At 54.3% G+C, this 14,769-nt stretch overlaps 7 protein-coding genes across 7 annotated transcripts; 1 reads left to right on the forward strand and 6 right to left on the reverse strand.

Moving 5' to 3' along the window:
* Positions 1–444: 444 nt before the first annotated feature.
* LAESUDRAFT_815357 (PLP-dependent transferase) lies at positions 445–1,744 on the reverse strand (the record flags this gene model as incomplete). The annotated part of the gene is made up of 6 exons (XM_040914680.1): positions 1,660–1,744; positions 1,316–1,604; positions 1,193–1,251; positions 828–989; positions 572–768; positions 445–508 (listed from the first exon to the last, which is right to left on the reverse strand). The coding sequence occupies exons 1-6, from the start codon at positions 1,723–1,725 to the stop codon at positions 445–447; spliced, it is 837 nt and encodes a 278-aa protein (XP_040760038.1). The 5' UTR covers positions 1,726–1,744.
* Positions 1,745–2,485: 741 nt separating this feature from the next.
* LAESUDRAFT_762871 (uncharacterized protein) lies at positions 2,486–2,881 on the reverse strand (the record flags this gene model as incomplete). Its single annotated transcript, XM_040913161.1, has 3 exons — positions 2,486–2,549; positions 2,613–2,809; positions 2,870–2,881. 3 exons carry the CDS (start codon positions 2,879–2,881, stop codon positions 2,486–2,488), a joined length of 273 nt encoding a protein of 90 aa, XP_040760039.1.
* A 1,221-nt stretch (positions 2,882–4,102) lies between these two features.
* LAESUDRAFT_762872 (uncharacterized protein) lies at positions 4,103–5,455 on the reverse strand (the record flags this gene model as incomplete). Its single annotated transcript, XM_040913162.1, has 4 exons — positions 4,103–4,523; positions 5,129–5,222; positions 5,288–5,392; positions 5,443–5,455. 4 exons carry the CDS (start codon positions 5,453–5,455, stop codon positions 4,103–4,105), a joined length of 633 nt encoding a protein of 210 aa, XP_040760040.1.
* Positions 5,456–7,292: 1,837 nt separating this feature from the next.
* On the reverse strand, positions 7,293–9,326 carry LAESUDRAFT_706309 (cysteine desulfurase NFS1; the record flags this gene model as incomplete). Its single annotated transcript, XM_040906620.1, has 8 exons — positions 9,123–9,326; positions 8,981–9,063; positions 8,775–8,924; positions 8,595–8,732; positions 8,040–8,528; positions 7,675–7,836; positions 7,420–7,616; positions 7,293–7,356 (listed from the first exon to the last, which is right to left on the reverse strand). Exons 1-8 carry the CDS (start codon positions 9,307–9,309, stop codon positions 7,293–7,295), a joined length of 1,470 nt encoding a protein of 489 aa, XP_040760041.1. The 5' UTR covers positions 9,310–9,326.
* A 321-nt stretch (positions 9,327–9,647) lies between these two features.
* LAESUDRAFT_730282 (uncharacterized protein) lies at positions 9,648–11,132 on the forward strand. Its single transcript, XM_040909805.1, has 6 exons — positions 9,648–9,703; positions 9,784–9,952; positions 10,010–10,142; positions 10,358–10,431; positions 10,483–10,585; positions 10,636–11,132. The coding sequence occupies exons 1-6, from the start codon at positions 9,679–9,681 to the stop codon at positions 11,029–11,031; spliced, it is 900 nt and encodes a 299-aa protein (XP_040760042.1). The 5' UTR covers positions 9,648–9,678; the 3' UTR covers positions 11,032–11,132.
* LAESUDRAFT_412433 (uncharacterized protein) lies at positions 10,900–11,897 on the reverse strand. Its single transcript, XM_040902343.1, has one exon. It carries the CDS (start codon positions 11,647–11,649, stop codon positions 11,065–11,067), a length of 585 nt encoding a protein of 194 aa, XP_040760043.1. The 5' UTR covers positions 11,650–11,897; the 3' UTR covers positions 10,900–11,064.
* Positions 11,898–12,146: 249 nt separating this feature from the next.
* On the reverse strand, positions 12,147–14,650 carry LAESUDRAFT_662134 (RNI-like protein; the record flags this gene model as incomplete). The annotated part of the gene is made up of 9 exons (XM_040904974.1): positions 12,147–12,427; positions 12,483–12,554; positions 12,614–12,722; positions 12,864–12,940; positions 12,994–13,196; positions 13,250–13,528; positions 13,587–13,686; positions 14,123–14,406; positions 14,466–14,650. 9 exons carry the CDS (start codon positions 14,648–14,650, stop codon positions 12,147–12,149), a joined length of 1,590 nt encoding a protein of 529 aa, XP_040760044.1.
* Positions 14,651–14,769: the final 119 nt, after the last annotated feature.

Below are 14,769 nucleotides of genomic sequence, written 5' to 3' on the forward strand. Positions count from 1 at the left end.
GTCTCATGGGCGCAAAGGGAGTGAGAGGCTGGTGAGGCCACAAATGACTGGGGAGTACAGTAATACAGGTGCATACTTATACGTTTTCTGCCCTTCCGTACTCGCCCGCTCTGTTTCCAGGTACCGCCCTGCGACGCGTTTCAGCCGTCGCTTGGCGCTTGTCCCTCCCGACGCGTTGAGCGCGTTTCACCAGAAGTGCCGTCGGTCGGCCACTTCCAACATGTTCATCACCGTCGCAGGACATACGACACACGGCACGGGACATAACGGGAGGCGACAGCGAAGGAAGGACCTAGGATGGGTGCGGACGGTGCCGCGGATATTTCGTCGCGCGAGCGACACTAGAGAAACGGACCTGAACACTGACTGCACAGGATTGAGAAATAGTTGTATCAAATGCAATGAGTGAGCCGAGGCGAAGAGGATGCCGACTGGGATGGTCGTTCAATGCTGCGCCCAGTCGATGGTGCTGATGTCGATGCCGTCTTGAACCATCTCCCACAGCGGGCTACCATGACACCAGAAGTCAGCTACCAATCACCAGACCATATAACGTAACATGAGCACGCACCTCATATCCCGCAACCGCTGCACAATCGCAATGATCTTCTCAATTACGTAGTCGACCTCCGCCTCGGTCGAGAACCGGCCCATACCGAAACGCAGCGATAAATGCGCCATGTCTTCAGCGGCTCCGAGTGCGCGAAGCACGTACGATGGCGCGAGCGACGCCGAAATGCACGTGCTTCTTGATGACAATGCGGTATCCTGCAGCACGAACCCAAAGTCAGCATGGGCCTCGCGATGAGCTGACCGGAAATACGCACCTGAAGCGCCATCAGCAGACTCTCGCCCTCGACATACGCGAAGCTAAGGTTGACACAGCCCGAATAGCCGTTCGTCTCACCGTTTCGCACGACGTGCTCGACCTTCGCGTTGATGCTCTTGATGAGGCGCTCAGATAGTTCCTTCACGTGCGCGTGGTCTCGCTGACAACACAAACAAGAGATCAGCATCAAAATCTGACATCGAAGAACAACACGGAAGACGAGGCACTCAGTACCCCTGCATGGTGCATCTCGGCTCAGCCGGCGCAGCTGACACGAGTCCAGACTGGATTGCCGCTGACCTCAGTGTACAAAGGTACGTGCAAAGCCTCATCAGCGCGCCTTTTCAAGAAATCTACACTCACCGCCATCTCCTGCTTCGCGATCCTTTCAGCCTCACCCATACCCCCAACTAGTGGCGTCGCTAGGGTCCCACTCTTCAACCCACGTTCCTGTCCACCGCCATTGGTGAAAGGCTCCAAGCGTACACGAGGCCGCCTGCGGACGTAGCACGCCGCGATGCCTTTGGGACCGTACAGCTTGTGTGTGGAAGTGCACGTCGCGATGCCGCCGAACGAGCGCGCCAATCTCCTTGATCGGCTGGATGACGCCCGTCTCATTGTTCACGGTCATGACGGAAACCGGCGCAGTGTCTGGCCGAATGGCCTTCTCGAGCTCAGCGAGGTCGACGATACCGTTCTTTTGCACCGGGAGGTAAGTCACGTCGAACTCCTCCTCTTGCGGCTTCCAGCAGGAGTCAAGCACGCATTTGTGTTCCTAAGCATCAAAGAGGATGAAAGTCCAATTGACGGCTCTAGCTCCGAAAACGTACTGTATGGGTGGTGATAATGCGCTTCCCTATATTCTTGTGGAACCGCGCAACACCCTTGATAGCCATATTATTTGACTCAGTCACGCCCGCGGTGAATACGATGCCGTTTGGTTCAGCAGTGCACTTTTTCCGAACCAGAAACTACCTGTGCCAGGTGCGCTACGACCGTCCAGCGAAGACGATCCATCACCGTACTTGTGCAGACGCAATCCACCCGGCGGAAAGGAAGAACCGTTGAGTGCCTCTGGCCCTGAGGTGCCGATATTGATGATCGCGTCGCCAGCCGCGGCTACAAGGAGGCCGTATGATTTAGGCGAAACAGGCTGTGCAGTGGTGCCCGTCATGTGCGCTGATTTGGGACTCAATAATCTCCGCGTCCGAAAGACATAATCGCATTCTTTGTCGACAACCGGTGCTTGGTTTTGATGAGTTCATAAAGATTTCGGTACACTCTTGTAGCCAAGACTTTGAATGCGCATGTGTTGGACTTCACAGCTGGAATACTATGTAGGACAGATAAATGTGCAACGATCACTGTTTGCTCCCCGATGAAACGAAATACGTAGGTCTGGAGCCTCCAAGACTGGGCGCTTGCGCCATATCTGCAAAGCTTGTCGTGATTGAACGTGGCATGGGACATACCGGGAGACGACAGCAAAGGAAAGGCCCTTGAATGAGTGCGGACGGCGCCGCGGATATGTCGTCGCGGGAGCGACATCATAGAATGAGATCTGAACACTGACTGCACAAGGTTAAGGAATAGTTGTATGGGACGCAATGAGGGAGCCAAAGCGGAGGGCGGGAGGTGACTGGAATGGTCCGACGCTCAATGCTGTGCCCAGTCGATTGCGCTGATGCTGATGCCGTCCTGGACCATCTCCCACAGCGGGCTATTAGCACAACAGAGGTCAGCTACCAGTGACCAAACGATAGATCATAACACGAACACGCACCTCATGTCCCGCAACCGCTGCACACACACAACTACCTTCTCGATCACGTAGTCGACCTCCGCCTCGGTCGTGAACCAGCCCATACCGAAGCGCAGCGATGAATGAGCCATGTCTTCTGCAGCTCCGAGCGCGCGAAGCGCATACGATGGCTCGAGCGGTGCCGACGTGCACGCGTTTCGTGACGACAATGCGATATCCTGCAGCACATACCCAAAGTTATCATAAACCTCACACAATGAACAACCGTAACGACGCACCTTGAGCGCCATGAGGAAACTCTCGCCCTCTACACACGCAAAGCTAAGGTTGACGAAGCCGGGTAGCCGATCGGGTCACCGTTTCGCACGACGGAATCTGTACCTTTCCAGGCATCGGGCAAATCACCCAAAGGTCACGGAGACGACGTACCATGAGCCCCATTAATTGGGATGAGTGTCTTCATGTGGCCGGGGGCAATGCAAGAGGATCTGCATAGCCATCACGGTGCCGTCTGGAGCTCGTACATACTGTGACGCAATCCGATCGATGTCGCGTCGCCTTGACGGTCCTTCTCGGTTTCTTGGCTATGGCAGGTACGAAAGGAGCTCTCGCAAATCAACGGCCTACCGAACGCCTAGCTAGCTGCAGACATTTCCTATTCGGAGATGTTTACAGTGCAGGAAACCGGGGAACGTTCGTCGCGAGCACGTTACATTCAGTTTGGCTGGCGATACCATTTGTTTAGATTGCGCACAGGACGATGCTAGGAATTTGTTAAATGTCGAATGCTCCATGCTGTTGCCTGGTTGAAATAGGCTGAGCGCAAAAGGACGCGTCTGTGGCTGACGACGGTACGCATATCCATGTCGAATCGGCGCCGGCTCTTGCTCAAGCTTCAGCCTGCCTCTCCATTCAGGGCCGGATGGGCACGGAGAGGCGGTCTCAGCTCATAGTTCTTTCTGCGGTTGTCGCGTCTCGTTCCTAGTAATTTTACATGTGCGACCTCCTGCATATCGTGGTTTTCATGATACAGGTGGTCAGCATATTGTTGATTTAAGTCGCCATGTCGGCCTTAGCACATCGAGCTGAGTCATTGAGGTGTTCAAATATTCATATGCATGAACGTCCGTAGATAGTCCGAGTATAGTATGAATAGAACCACAGAGCCGAAGTATCGAAAGGTCTGCTACCGTCACAGAGCAATTTGAAGACGACGAAAGACATTGCACATGTCTGACTATATAGGCGGACAAAATATTACATGAATAGAAAACCGGATGCGCGCGTAATACGTATAGTATGAGTGGTGTATGACAGCGAAGATTGTAACAATTTTCCAAAAACCAATAAATATGGAACCGGGACGCTTGCAGCCTTGTATAGGAAAGTTTCGAGACAGGGAATGAATTGCGGACCTAAAGTACCCAAACTCAGCGTGGACGTCGCGCATGCGTCAACCAACTTACCAGATTCCGAAACACGTTACACACGAACAACTCCAGCTCCTCGTCTTAGTAGTCGTCCTCCCAATCGTCTTCTTCCTCCCAATCCTCGGCGGCCTCTCCCTCTGCCTGCCCTTGCTCCACATCGTACTCGCGGCCTTGTCCAGAGGGTCCAGCTTCCATGGACATCTCAACTTGCTGTGCTTCGTGATGACGGTGTTGATTCGAAGGGCCGGCAATCATGGTCTCGTTCACAACAGCGTTTATCCGGTTGGCGGTGGCTACAGAAGGTTCCGTCTCTGAACCGATTGCAGGGACGCTGTTTGAGGCGTCAGAAAGGATCACAAGGCTGGGAATGTCGATGTACGCTTCAGTCTGCACGCCATGGCCTGAGCGCACAAACGAGGGAGTATCGGATTGCTCCCTCTGCGCGGCTCGGGCCGTTTCTTGGATATTCAGCAAAATCCGAGAGACAAGAATTGTGTTGAGCCTATAAAACGCATGAGTATCTGTTGCAATCAGCATAGATCCTGAAACTTAACGGTGTCCCCAAATTGTCGATAACATATGTGGCGTTCTACATAGGACGTCACGGTTTTATGAAGACATTCAGCAGCAGCAGTATGAAAGTTGATGCGCATTTGGGTCACTGACCTGGCCAATAAGCAATAGTACGTTCGTGCTCACGTTCAGCAGTAATAGTATTCTATGGCGATGCCTCAGTTTCCCCTGCAATGGACTAGAGTTGGCCACGTACACGAACTGAATCGTACCTATAGACAGAAAAAAAGATGACGCAATCACGGTTCTACAACATAAGCTTTACTCACCGTCTCTCAGCAACAATGCCACCAGTGAAGGCCTCTGAGAAAGCACTCCAGTCGAGTTCCGGCTGAGTTGTTTGTATAGCCTCCACCAGATGACACCGACCAGTGCAACATTTTGGACCACAGAAATAACAAGGAGGGTAATTATTACTACCGAAGTGACCGTCAGTGTGGCTCATTTGGAGAAGGTAGTGCTTATAATCAGCTTACACCTGGTAGTTGATGGTTGAGAAGAGTACATAAACTGACGACAGAACGGGTTGCTTACTTTGTGTAGGTGCTCGCAAACGAATTCTGTGGGAACGAGTAGCATATTGCCGTTGATTCTAGTACGATGACCCCGGTTGATTTGTTCACGAGGTCTTCTCACGACAAGAGAGTCAGTGATGGAACGATTCGTTCAATCCAATCATCGTAGAGAGCGTACCGAGGACAATATCGAGCCCCAAATTTGCGCAGGCTAGCAACGCAAAAATTATGGTGGGACGCCAGTCACGTCCGGTCACTGCATATACTCGTAGTAACGTGAGCACTGCAATAGGATGTCAGTATCTAGCTGGAATGGGGTGCACGTAAATTGACCTGCGGACACCATGGCGATTTCAACTATAAGACTGGAAAACGCATTTTCCACTACTTCACAGCTAAAAGGCATGAAATGTAATAGGTTTTGCAAGTCCGTGAGTAGAGGACTCGGAACGAACCTCTGCCGTGGCATCCTGTCAGACCGCCGTGATCAGATTGAAGCTCCATCACGATACGTACAGTTTGTGAGTAGATATTCAATAACGCTGAGATCGATACGGCACCATAGGCGAGAGCCACCAGTCGATTGATGAAGAAGAGGACTGCCGGGAGTGACCTTTTGCCCCAAAAGAATTTAACCTCTTGGTTGAACGTAGTGATATGTTCGTAGAATATGAGGGCTAGATCAGGTCATCGTTCCAATGCATTGCAGCGTTCAGTTACGATCACACTCGCCTGCTCCGGATGCAGAGGCACAATTCGATATGAAGCTATGCATGACAAGCCCTCGGAATTAGCAAACTGGCTAACAGGGGAAAGATCGAAGCTCACTTTGCCTCCAGCAGCTCGATCGGCTCCGTGGTCAAGCTCGTCATGCTATGAACAGAGGACAGGAGGTGACGAAGATGTGAGTAGCAGCTAACTCTGAGTAGCTATCTAACATGCTCGCAGTACGATCATCAGATGCAAGGGAAAAAGAATTTACGGATGCCAAGGTACAAAGATTCTTCTCTTGTTGGAGTTGACCAGTCGACTGAGGATTCTGCGCAGTTCTCACAGTACGGTGGGCTCAACTTAGCTGATATTCTCAGCGTCTGCCGCTCACATCGAACTTGCAGGCTCTATCGAAACCATCGCATCCAGCGAGCGGGAATCACACTGAGCATGCCTTTTGAGAGCTCTGCAACGCTAGGGACGTGCAACCATCTTCCCATAGGTGGATCGGGACCTAAATTGAGTCGGCGCACTCGTTCCCAACCAGAAAATGCCTGTGCCCTGTGCGCTACGGCCGTCAAGCAAAGATGATCCATCACAGCATTTGTGCAGAACCAAGTGACTGCGTGAAAAGAAAGATGCGTTCCCAGCGCACTTCCAGCCGCAGCTACAATGAGGCCGCACAGCCGTATATGATCTAGGGTGAAACAGTCTTTCAATGCTGTCCACTGACCTTCTTCTCGTCGTAGACACTGATTTGAGGTTGAATGTTGATCGGCGTGGCGGTGCTTGACTTTGATAAGTGTATCAAGATTCTGTTACGTTCTTGTAGCCAAAACGCACATGTGTTGACGTTCAGAGCAGAAATACAGTCGCTAAAGCAAGAAGAATGTGCAACACATATTCGGTGAAAAAAAATAGAGAGGTTAGAGTCCAAGACTGGGCGCTTGCGCCGTATCTTCAAAACGCGCCGTGATTGGTGGCCACAGTATCACATTACCTCATTGATAGTTGGTTACGGTGATTGCAGCTCGATTGGCTGCATCCCGAGGATAATCATTAGCCGACTCAAATTGAAAGCACCAAGAGCACCGCCAATTATCCAACTTTCACAGAAAAGGCGAACCAACCTTTCGCTCACCCGATTATCCCGGGTCAACTTGGACAGCTAGTTATTTAACAGAGCTCATATAAATCCACAGTACGCGTAGTAACTACGAACAACAATTACATTCAATGTTCGTCACCGTCGCAGGACATACGACACATGGTACGAGACATATCAGGAGATGACAGCAAACGAAAGGCCCTAGAATGGGTGCGGACAGCGCCGCGGATATTTCGTCGCCGTAGCGACGTTGGAGAAACGGACTAGAACAATGACTGCACAAGGATAGGAAATAGTTGTATCGGATGCGATGTGTGAGCAGAAGCGAAGGGGATGCAGGGTAGGAGGAGGCTGGGATGGTCGCTCAATGCTGCGCCCAGTCGATGGAGCTGATGTCGATGCCGTCCTGAACCATCTCCCACAGCGGGCTACCATGACACCAGAAGTCAGCTACCAGTCACCAAATGATAGATTGTAACATGAGCACGCACCTCATATCCCGCAACCGCTGCACAACGGCAACGATCTTCTCAATCACGTAGTCGACCTCAGCCTCGGTCGTGAACCGGCCCATACCGAAGCGCAACGACGAATGCGCCATGTCTTCTGCAGCTCCGAGTGCGCGAAGCACGTACGATGGCTCGAGCGACGCCGACGTGCACGCGCTTCCTGATGACAATGCGATGTCCTGCAGCACGAATCCAAGTTGGCATGGACCTCACGATGAGCTGACCGTAAATACGCACCTTCAACGCCATGAGCAGACTCTCGCCCTCGACATACGCGAAGCTAAGGTTGACACAGCCGGGATAGCCGTTCGTGTCACCGTTTCGCACGACGTGCTCCACTTTCGCGTTGATGCCCTTGATGAGGCGCTCAGATAGTTCCTTCACGTGTGCATGGTCTCGCTGACAACACAAACAATAGATCAGCATCAAAATCTGACGTCGAAGAACGAAGCGGAAGACGAGGCGCTCAGTACCCCTGCACGGTACATCTCAGCTCAGCCGGCACAGCTGACACGAGTCCAGACTGCATTGCCGCTGATCTCATGGTACAAAGGTACGTGCAAAGCCTCATCAGCGCGCCTGCTCAAGAAACTTGCACTTACCGCCATCTCCTGCTTCGCAATCCTTGCAGCCTCACCCATACCCGCAACTAGTGGCGTCGCTAGCGTCCCACTCCTCAATCCACGCTCCTGTCCACCGCCGTTGATGATAGGCTCCAAGCGTACACGAGGCCGCCTGCGGACATAGCACGCGCCGATGCCCTTGGGACCGTACAGCTTGTGCCCCGAGAGACTCATGAGGTCGACATTCATCTCGTTCACGTCGATTGGGATCTTGCCTGCCGCCTGCGCGGCATCCGTGTGGAAGTGCACGCCGCGATGCCGCCGAATGAGTGCGCCAATCTCTTTGATCGGCTGGATGACGCCCGTCTCGTTGTTCACGGTCATGATGGAAACCAGTGCCGTGTCTGGCCGAATGGCCTTCTCCAGCTCAGCGAGGTCGACGATGCCATTCTTTTGCACCGGGAGGTAAGTCACATCGAATCCCTCTTCTTGCAGCTTCCGACAAGAGTCGAGCACACATTTGTGTTCCTGAGCGTCAAAGAGTGGAGTGAGCGGGTCAAAGTTCAGTGGACGGCGCCAGCTCTGAAAACGTACCGTCTGGGTGGTGATGATATGCCTCTTTTTGTCCTTATGGAACCGTGCAACACCCTTGATAGCCATATTATTTGACTCAGTCGCGCCCGAGGTGAATATGATGTCTTTTGGGTCGGCACCAATGAGGTCGGCAATATTCTGTCGCAGAAAGGAGGCAAGTCAATACAGCGTGTCGGACACAGTTCCGCCAGCACGTGCCTTACGCCCATCCTCCACGGCCTTTTCGGCCTCCCAGCCGTATGCGTGTGTCCGACTGTGAGGGTTGCCGTATTGGTCGGTAAAATATGGGAGCATGGCGTCGAGTACACGGGGGTCGACGGGGGTTGTTGCCTGCAGTGCTGAGTGAGCAAAGGAGCGCGGCAGAGGCCGTGGGAACCAACACTGACCTGCATGTCGAGGTAGATGGGGCGGACTTTCTCGCCTACTGTGCCCTCACGGCGGGGCATTTCAAGCTTGAAGCCGAGCATGTCTGCCAGCGCATAAATTTGTTGAGGAGCACAGAAAAAGCTGGCCAACAAAGCAACTCACCTGCTCTGGGCGTAAAATGCTCATCGCCCTCGTAGGTAGAGGGCACGTCGACGACGCTAGCGCGGTCTGCGCCCGAGGGCTGGACGAGAGTGCGACGAGCATTCCTGAGGGCAACCGTGGCAACGTTCGTCCTGAGGGCATTGCGGGGGATGGATCTGCTTGCCTGAGAGGAGACGCGGGATAACATAGTGGTGTGGGGGGGAGGGAGCGGCGAAGAGATGAATATAATCTGCGCTGTTTATTATCAGATAAGCCGCGCGGTGTTGACGGATGCCGGGCGGAGAGGAGCAAGCACGCCATTGGTCAGGCGAGTCAAGTCCTGCGTCAGGCACGCCTCCATTGGCTGCGCCGAAGCCGAAATGATTCGCCAGCCCCAGACCCCGTCCCAGACGCCGGCCTATCCCAGCCTCCGCTTGAGTAAGCAGTCCATATCCGATGAGAAGTATTGCCTGATTTGGGCATCTGCCTCGTGGTGCGCACGGACCAGTCGCCGGGTCCATTTGAACTCAGCCGAAAGACGCCAGCACCAACTCGTCTTTTGCTCTTCACCACCATCATGGCCCGTCGTCTCTATCTCGGCAGTAATGCATCTTATTCATTTCTTCTTGACCACTCCCAGCTCACGCATTTGCTTTCCCCTCCCTCCCCCTTTTTTGCACAGGACTGCCTCCCGACACCCGCGCCGACGACGTCTCCAAGTTCTTCGATGGATATGGCCGCATCGTCGACTGCCGCGTCATGACCGGCTTTGGCTTCGTCGAGTTCGAGAGCTCCCGCGACGCCGAGGAGGCTGTCCACCACTTCAACGGCAAGCCCTTCATGGGTGCCAAGTATGCGCTTCCCGCTGTCGCTGCCCGTTCTCACGCGCCTACTGACTTCTGACAAAGCATCGTCGTTGAATTCGCAAAGGAGACTCGCCCCCGCAGGGATGTCTACGAGGCTGAGCGTGCCCCTCGCACAAGGCGTCCGCCTGGTTATCGCCTCGTCGTCTCGGGCATATCCCGGGACACCAGCTGGCAGGTATGATTTTTTATTACTCTGATTTGCAGCAGTTCTTGGCCGCGTTTGCGCAATTGTTACCGGACTCGAAAATGGCCGCTGGGAAGATCGTGCCTCTTATGGAGCTGCTTCTACCGCGTTGTCTGATTGATTTGCAATGACCGGACCTTGAGCGTTTATGGACCTTTGGCTCTCCCACCGATGGACGGACCTGACCTTAATCTCGCCCTCGTCAGGACCTTAAGGACTTTGGCCGCGAAGCTGGTAGCGTATCTTATGCCGACATCGATCGTGATGCTCCTGGCGAAGGGTGAGATATCTGCATTACTGGCGATGGTGACGTTTCTCACATTGCGCGTAGAATTTTGGAATACCTGTCTCGCGAGGACTCTGAGCGCGCTGTCAAGGAACTCGACGGCAAGGATCTCCGCGGCCAGCCCGTTCGTGTCGCCATGGACGCCGACGTGAGTGCGGCCATTCATGCATATCCATCCAGGTATTAACCACATCTCAGCGCGGCGGCGTTGACAACTATCGTCGTGACAACCGCCGCGATGATCGTCGTGATGACCGCTACAGCCGCGACGACCGTTATGGAAGAGACGACCGTTATAGCCGTGACGACCGCCACAGGGATGACCGACGCGACGCCCGTCGGGATCGTTCCCGATCACCTACCCGCCGCGATTTCGACGATCGTCGCCCCCCCAGGTCTCCCCCTCCCCGGAGGGACATTGATGATAAGAGGCCTGCAGGGTACGATGACCGGCGGAGTGGCTATGATGACCGTCGAGGCCCTGACCCTTATTATGACCGTCGCAGGGACGAAAAAAGACGCGACGAGAAGGATGAACGATTCGAAGATCGCCCGCCGAGGCACGCCAATGGGGATAGCGGATGGGCGCGTTAGGACGCGGGTCGCGGGTCAGGATGAATATCGTTCCTATAGGACTGGTCGAAGGAAGAAAGGAGGCCATGGGTCCGTGGCGTACATGCGTCTATCCTGGATAGGTCGTTTCGTTCGGCGGGATGGACCGCGAAAGGCGCCACCCTCCATGGCTGGCATATGGACTCGTTCGTCGCTGGTGCTCTCTCGATAGGTTTCTCGTCTCGGATATCCCTGTATGGACCGCGCGTCGTGCATCGTATACTTGAATATCCCGCGTTGGAGTGCGGCCAAGCGTGGTCCTCCTTGGCCCTGAGGTTCGCGCCGAGCAGGACGGAGCGTGCGACTGGAGGGAAGCAGGAGCAGCGAGCATTTTTGCCTCCCGTCAAGCAAGTGGGTGTCCCTGAATGGACCAAAGGAACCAAATCTGGCGAACGTTACTGATGCGCGAGTCTGGCGGAGTGTGTGTGATCGCAATACTTCCCTCGGCTGATACGTAGCGGGGCAGGACCTTGATGATGGATGACTGAAGGAACGCAAAGACCGCGAAGGCCACGAGTCCATCGCTGACGTTGCTGGTGCAGATGCGCGCGAAGTCCGTGGACGAGCGGAGAGGTCGCCTTGCAATAGACGAACGAGCATTGGACGAGTTGAATGAATGTCCTGGATCCTCGGGTTAATTTTGGTCAAGCCAAGCCAATCGCCGTGAATGGATTCGCAATGGTCACTCGAGCTACATATATGCGCGGACGTGGGAATGATTGTTCATCAAGCTCAAGGTTTGCTATCGGCCCGTAACGCGAGAAGACGACATGGGCACATTTTGGCAGGCAGACTTCTGGCGAGTCATCTCTTACGGGTTTGTGACCATCTGGCACCAAGCGGATCTGACGGCTTTGGACGTGCAACGCAAAATCATTGATTTGACTGGATGCATGTGAACGGTTGACGGTATGAGGTAGGTCGTCTAAAGTGCAACTCGTTTCTCGTCGCGTCATGTCGCGTCATTGCTATTCCTGTGTATGCTATCGTACATTGCGCAATGCAACACATATCCACACCCATCTTGTCCTGTGAGAGATCGACGTCGTTTCATATCACACACACAATAATACGCATCAGAGAAAAACATAGCTGTATCATGTCGCGCCATCGGCAGAGACGAACACCTCCGATCCATCCTCGATGCCCCACCAAGCAAGGTCGCGCGCGTCGTCTCCATGCAGTTCCGCGAAGCTCTCGTTCGGCATGCGCAGCCACAGCCGCATCGGGGCGCCACGCGGCAGCTTAAGCGTCTTTACGAGCTTCATGACGAGGGTTCGGATGGACATGGTAGGTAGGACACGGAGCGGCGTCGGTGAAGGCGAGGACGAGGGTGGGTGTGTGGTGGGGGGTTCGGTGCAGCGGTGAATGTGCACTTCTGCGTTAGGCGAAGGAGATGAGCGACGCTGCTGGAGGACAGATAGTCTGTATACCAATTAACCGGCTTCCCAGCGTATCCTGCCTCTCCTGCGCGGTCGCCGGCAGGCTATCTGGCTTGCCATGTTCTGCAGAAGCAGCAGTCAGCGGAAGCACTCTCTCTCAAATTCCAGAGTGAGTGACACACTGTCGCATAGTTCGTGCCATCGCGGGAGCGCATCCTCGCCCGGCGGCCCGTGCCTGCTCAGGTACGAGAGGTAGAACAGCTCGCTGTCCGTTCGCTCTTTCGGGATTATCTGTTCGGAGTGCGGTGTAGCATAGGATGATCAGATCGAGCATGGGCGGTCCGCATGCGGTCAGTCAATGTTCGATAACGAAAAAAGGTGATGCTGGAGTGTGAGTGACCCGCATGAAGGGTGTCCCGGTGAGACACGTACCCCTGCGGCATCGAGCACGATGAGCGAGCCTATTTTTGCTATTGTAAACTGTCGCGCATTCTTGCCCATTTCGGGATCTGTGGGGATGGATGAACACCGCACCGCAACACTAAACGCGTACCGCAATCACCTTCGACGAGCGGGTTGCCCATCAGTGTCAATGACTCCAACACAGGACACCAGAGTGGCAAGACGTCGACATCACGCCATGATCGCAGATGATTGAATGAGAGCGAGAGATGTTTGAGGTTCACGAGGCGTGCAGCACCGGTGTCGCTCGGATACGGGTCAATCGTCTGGATGCCATTAGCCGTCAGCACCAAGCGCTGCAAGCTATTTTCTTTCGCTGTCAGCCAGCACCGTCTCGCGCGCGCGTGCCGACGCACCTCGGAAATGAAATCAGCGCCTCACATGTCGCGCGCCACCCGGAGAGTGCGTTGCTATCGAGGTTGAGCTCCTTCACAGCCAGATGAACGCCGTGTGATGCCGGTAGCGTGCGCAGGTTGTTGTAACCCATCTCGATTGATCGTAAAGAGGGCATCCCACGGATGACGTCGTGCAGTGCAGGCCACAATGTCAACGTCGCGTTCAGCTGTAGTTCCGTGATGGTGCGGAAGGCTGACGCGGCGCGGGCATGGTCGGAGAAGGGGAGGAGACGATTTTGGCTGTGCGGGCTCGTCAGACGGTTTGGGATGGAATGAAGAGGATGGGGACAGTACGTACTTGAGCGCGAGCCTCTGAAGATGCGGCAGTTCTGACACGATTAGTGCGACAACATCCCAAGATGGGATCAGGTTCCTGGACAGGTCCAATCCGCGGATACCTGATGCACGACGTGTCAGTAACTGTGATCTGATCAGTCTCACTCGTGGCTAAACCGCCCTCGATAGCGTTGCACGTCAATTTGGAAATTCAGGTGCCTTGCACAAAAGCCGTGCGAGCAGTAGCAGTGGCACAGCTGTACAGCACTATCGTTAGCGGGAGATCTCTAAGCTGCGTGTTTCGCGATGGCTCGTGTGATTATGCTGGGCAGAGCGACAGCACAATCTTGTATACCGTGCTTGTCAAGCGGAAAAAGAACGAGAATTACACGGGCTATCTGACGAGTGTCGTCTGGGGCCCAAACCCGTCCTGAGACAAGGCCATTTCTAGACCAGCGCAACCCAGAGAGACTATGATATCGTGCAAACACTCATTCCATCGGACATAATCATCGCGGAACACTGTGACTCTGAAGAAAAAGAATTTGTTGCGCTCACCTGGGCAGGTGCTCGAAATTCTCCCAGGCGGATCGGGGGAGGAAACGCCTTCCCCGTCCAAACTCACTTGCTGCAGCCGTTCCAATTGAGCGAGCTTGCTTCTGATCTTATCGAGGCCCACCGCCTCCACTTCTATCGCGCCATGAGAGGACCCCAGAACGACCTTTTCCAGTGTCGACGACCCATGAGGGAGCTCGATGTACTTGGAGATGAGAGCTGTGAGGAAAGAGCTCCCGTAGGACACTGCGGCCGATGGGCGGATGAACGAGCCGGAATTCGGTACTCTGAAATTCGCGCTGAGTGCCGGTGATGAGCAGCGAGGCAAGCTGGATCTCACTCTCACAAGCAAGTAAAGTAGCGTTTTCCGTCCTTGACCCCGTCGTGCTTGCCTCTCGAAGGGTCGTCCCATTCGATCCCCAGCCAGATGCCCGATGTACCTTCCACTGCACCGACGAACCTGACCGTTCCCAGGTATCCTCCATGGCTGATACGGGTGCTAATTGCAGGCAACGCAGCAGAGCTGGACATTGTCTTCCAAAGAATGGATAACAGATTTCGCCGTCCAGTGTTGCAAATGGAATAGTGCGCTGCGCGGCCGGTCGCGGTGGTGGCGGAAAGAAAGAGCGAGTTCACGTGGTGATGGGGAC

The sequence above is a fragment of the Laetiporus sulphureus genome (genome assembly GCF_001632365.1).
Source record: "Laetiporus sulphureus 93-53 unplaced genomic scaffold LAESUscaffold_49, whole genome shotgun sequence".
Lineage (NCBI taxonomy): Eukaryota > Fungi > Basidiomycota > Agaricomycetes > Polyporales > Laetiporaceae > Laetiporus > Laetiporus sulphureus.

What these genes read in the sequence shown, in the direction of transcription:
- LAESUDRAFT_412433 (XM_040902343.1), bottom strand. Translation starts at nt 11,649, where the DNA reads ATGCTCGTTCGTCTATTGCAAGGCGACCTCTCCGCTCGTCCACGGACT.
- LAESUDRAFT_730282 (XM_040909805.1), top strand. Translation starts at nt 9,679, where the DNA reads ATGGCCCGTCGTCTCTATCTCGGCA. An exon ending in CCGTCGTCTCTATCTCGGCA is followed by an intron (nt 9,704 to 9,783) that starts GTAATGCATCTT and finishes TTTTTTGCACAG; the next exon opens with GACTGCCTCCCGACACCCGC. An exon ending in AAGCCCTTCATGGGTGCCAA is followed by an intron (nt 9,953 to 10,009) that starts GTATGCGCTTCC and finishes CTTCTGACAAAG; the next exon opens with CATCGTCGTTGAATTCGCAA.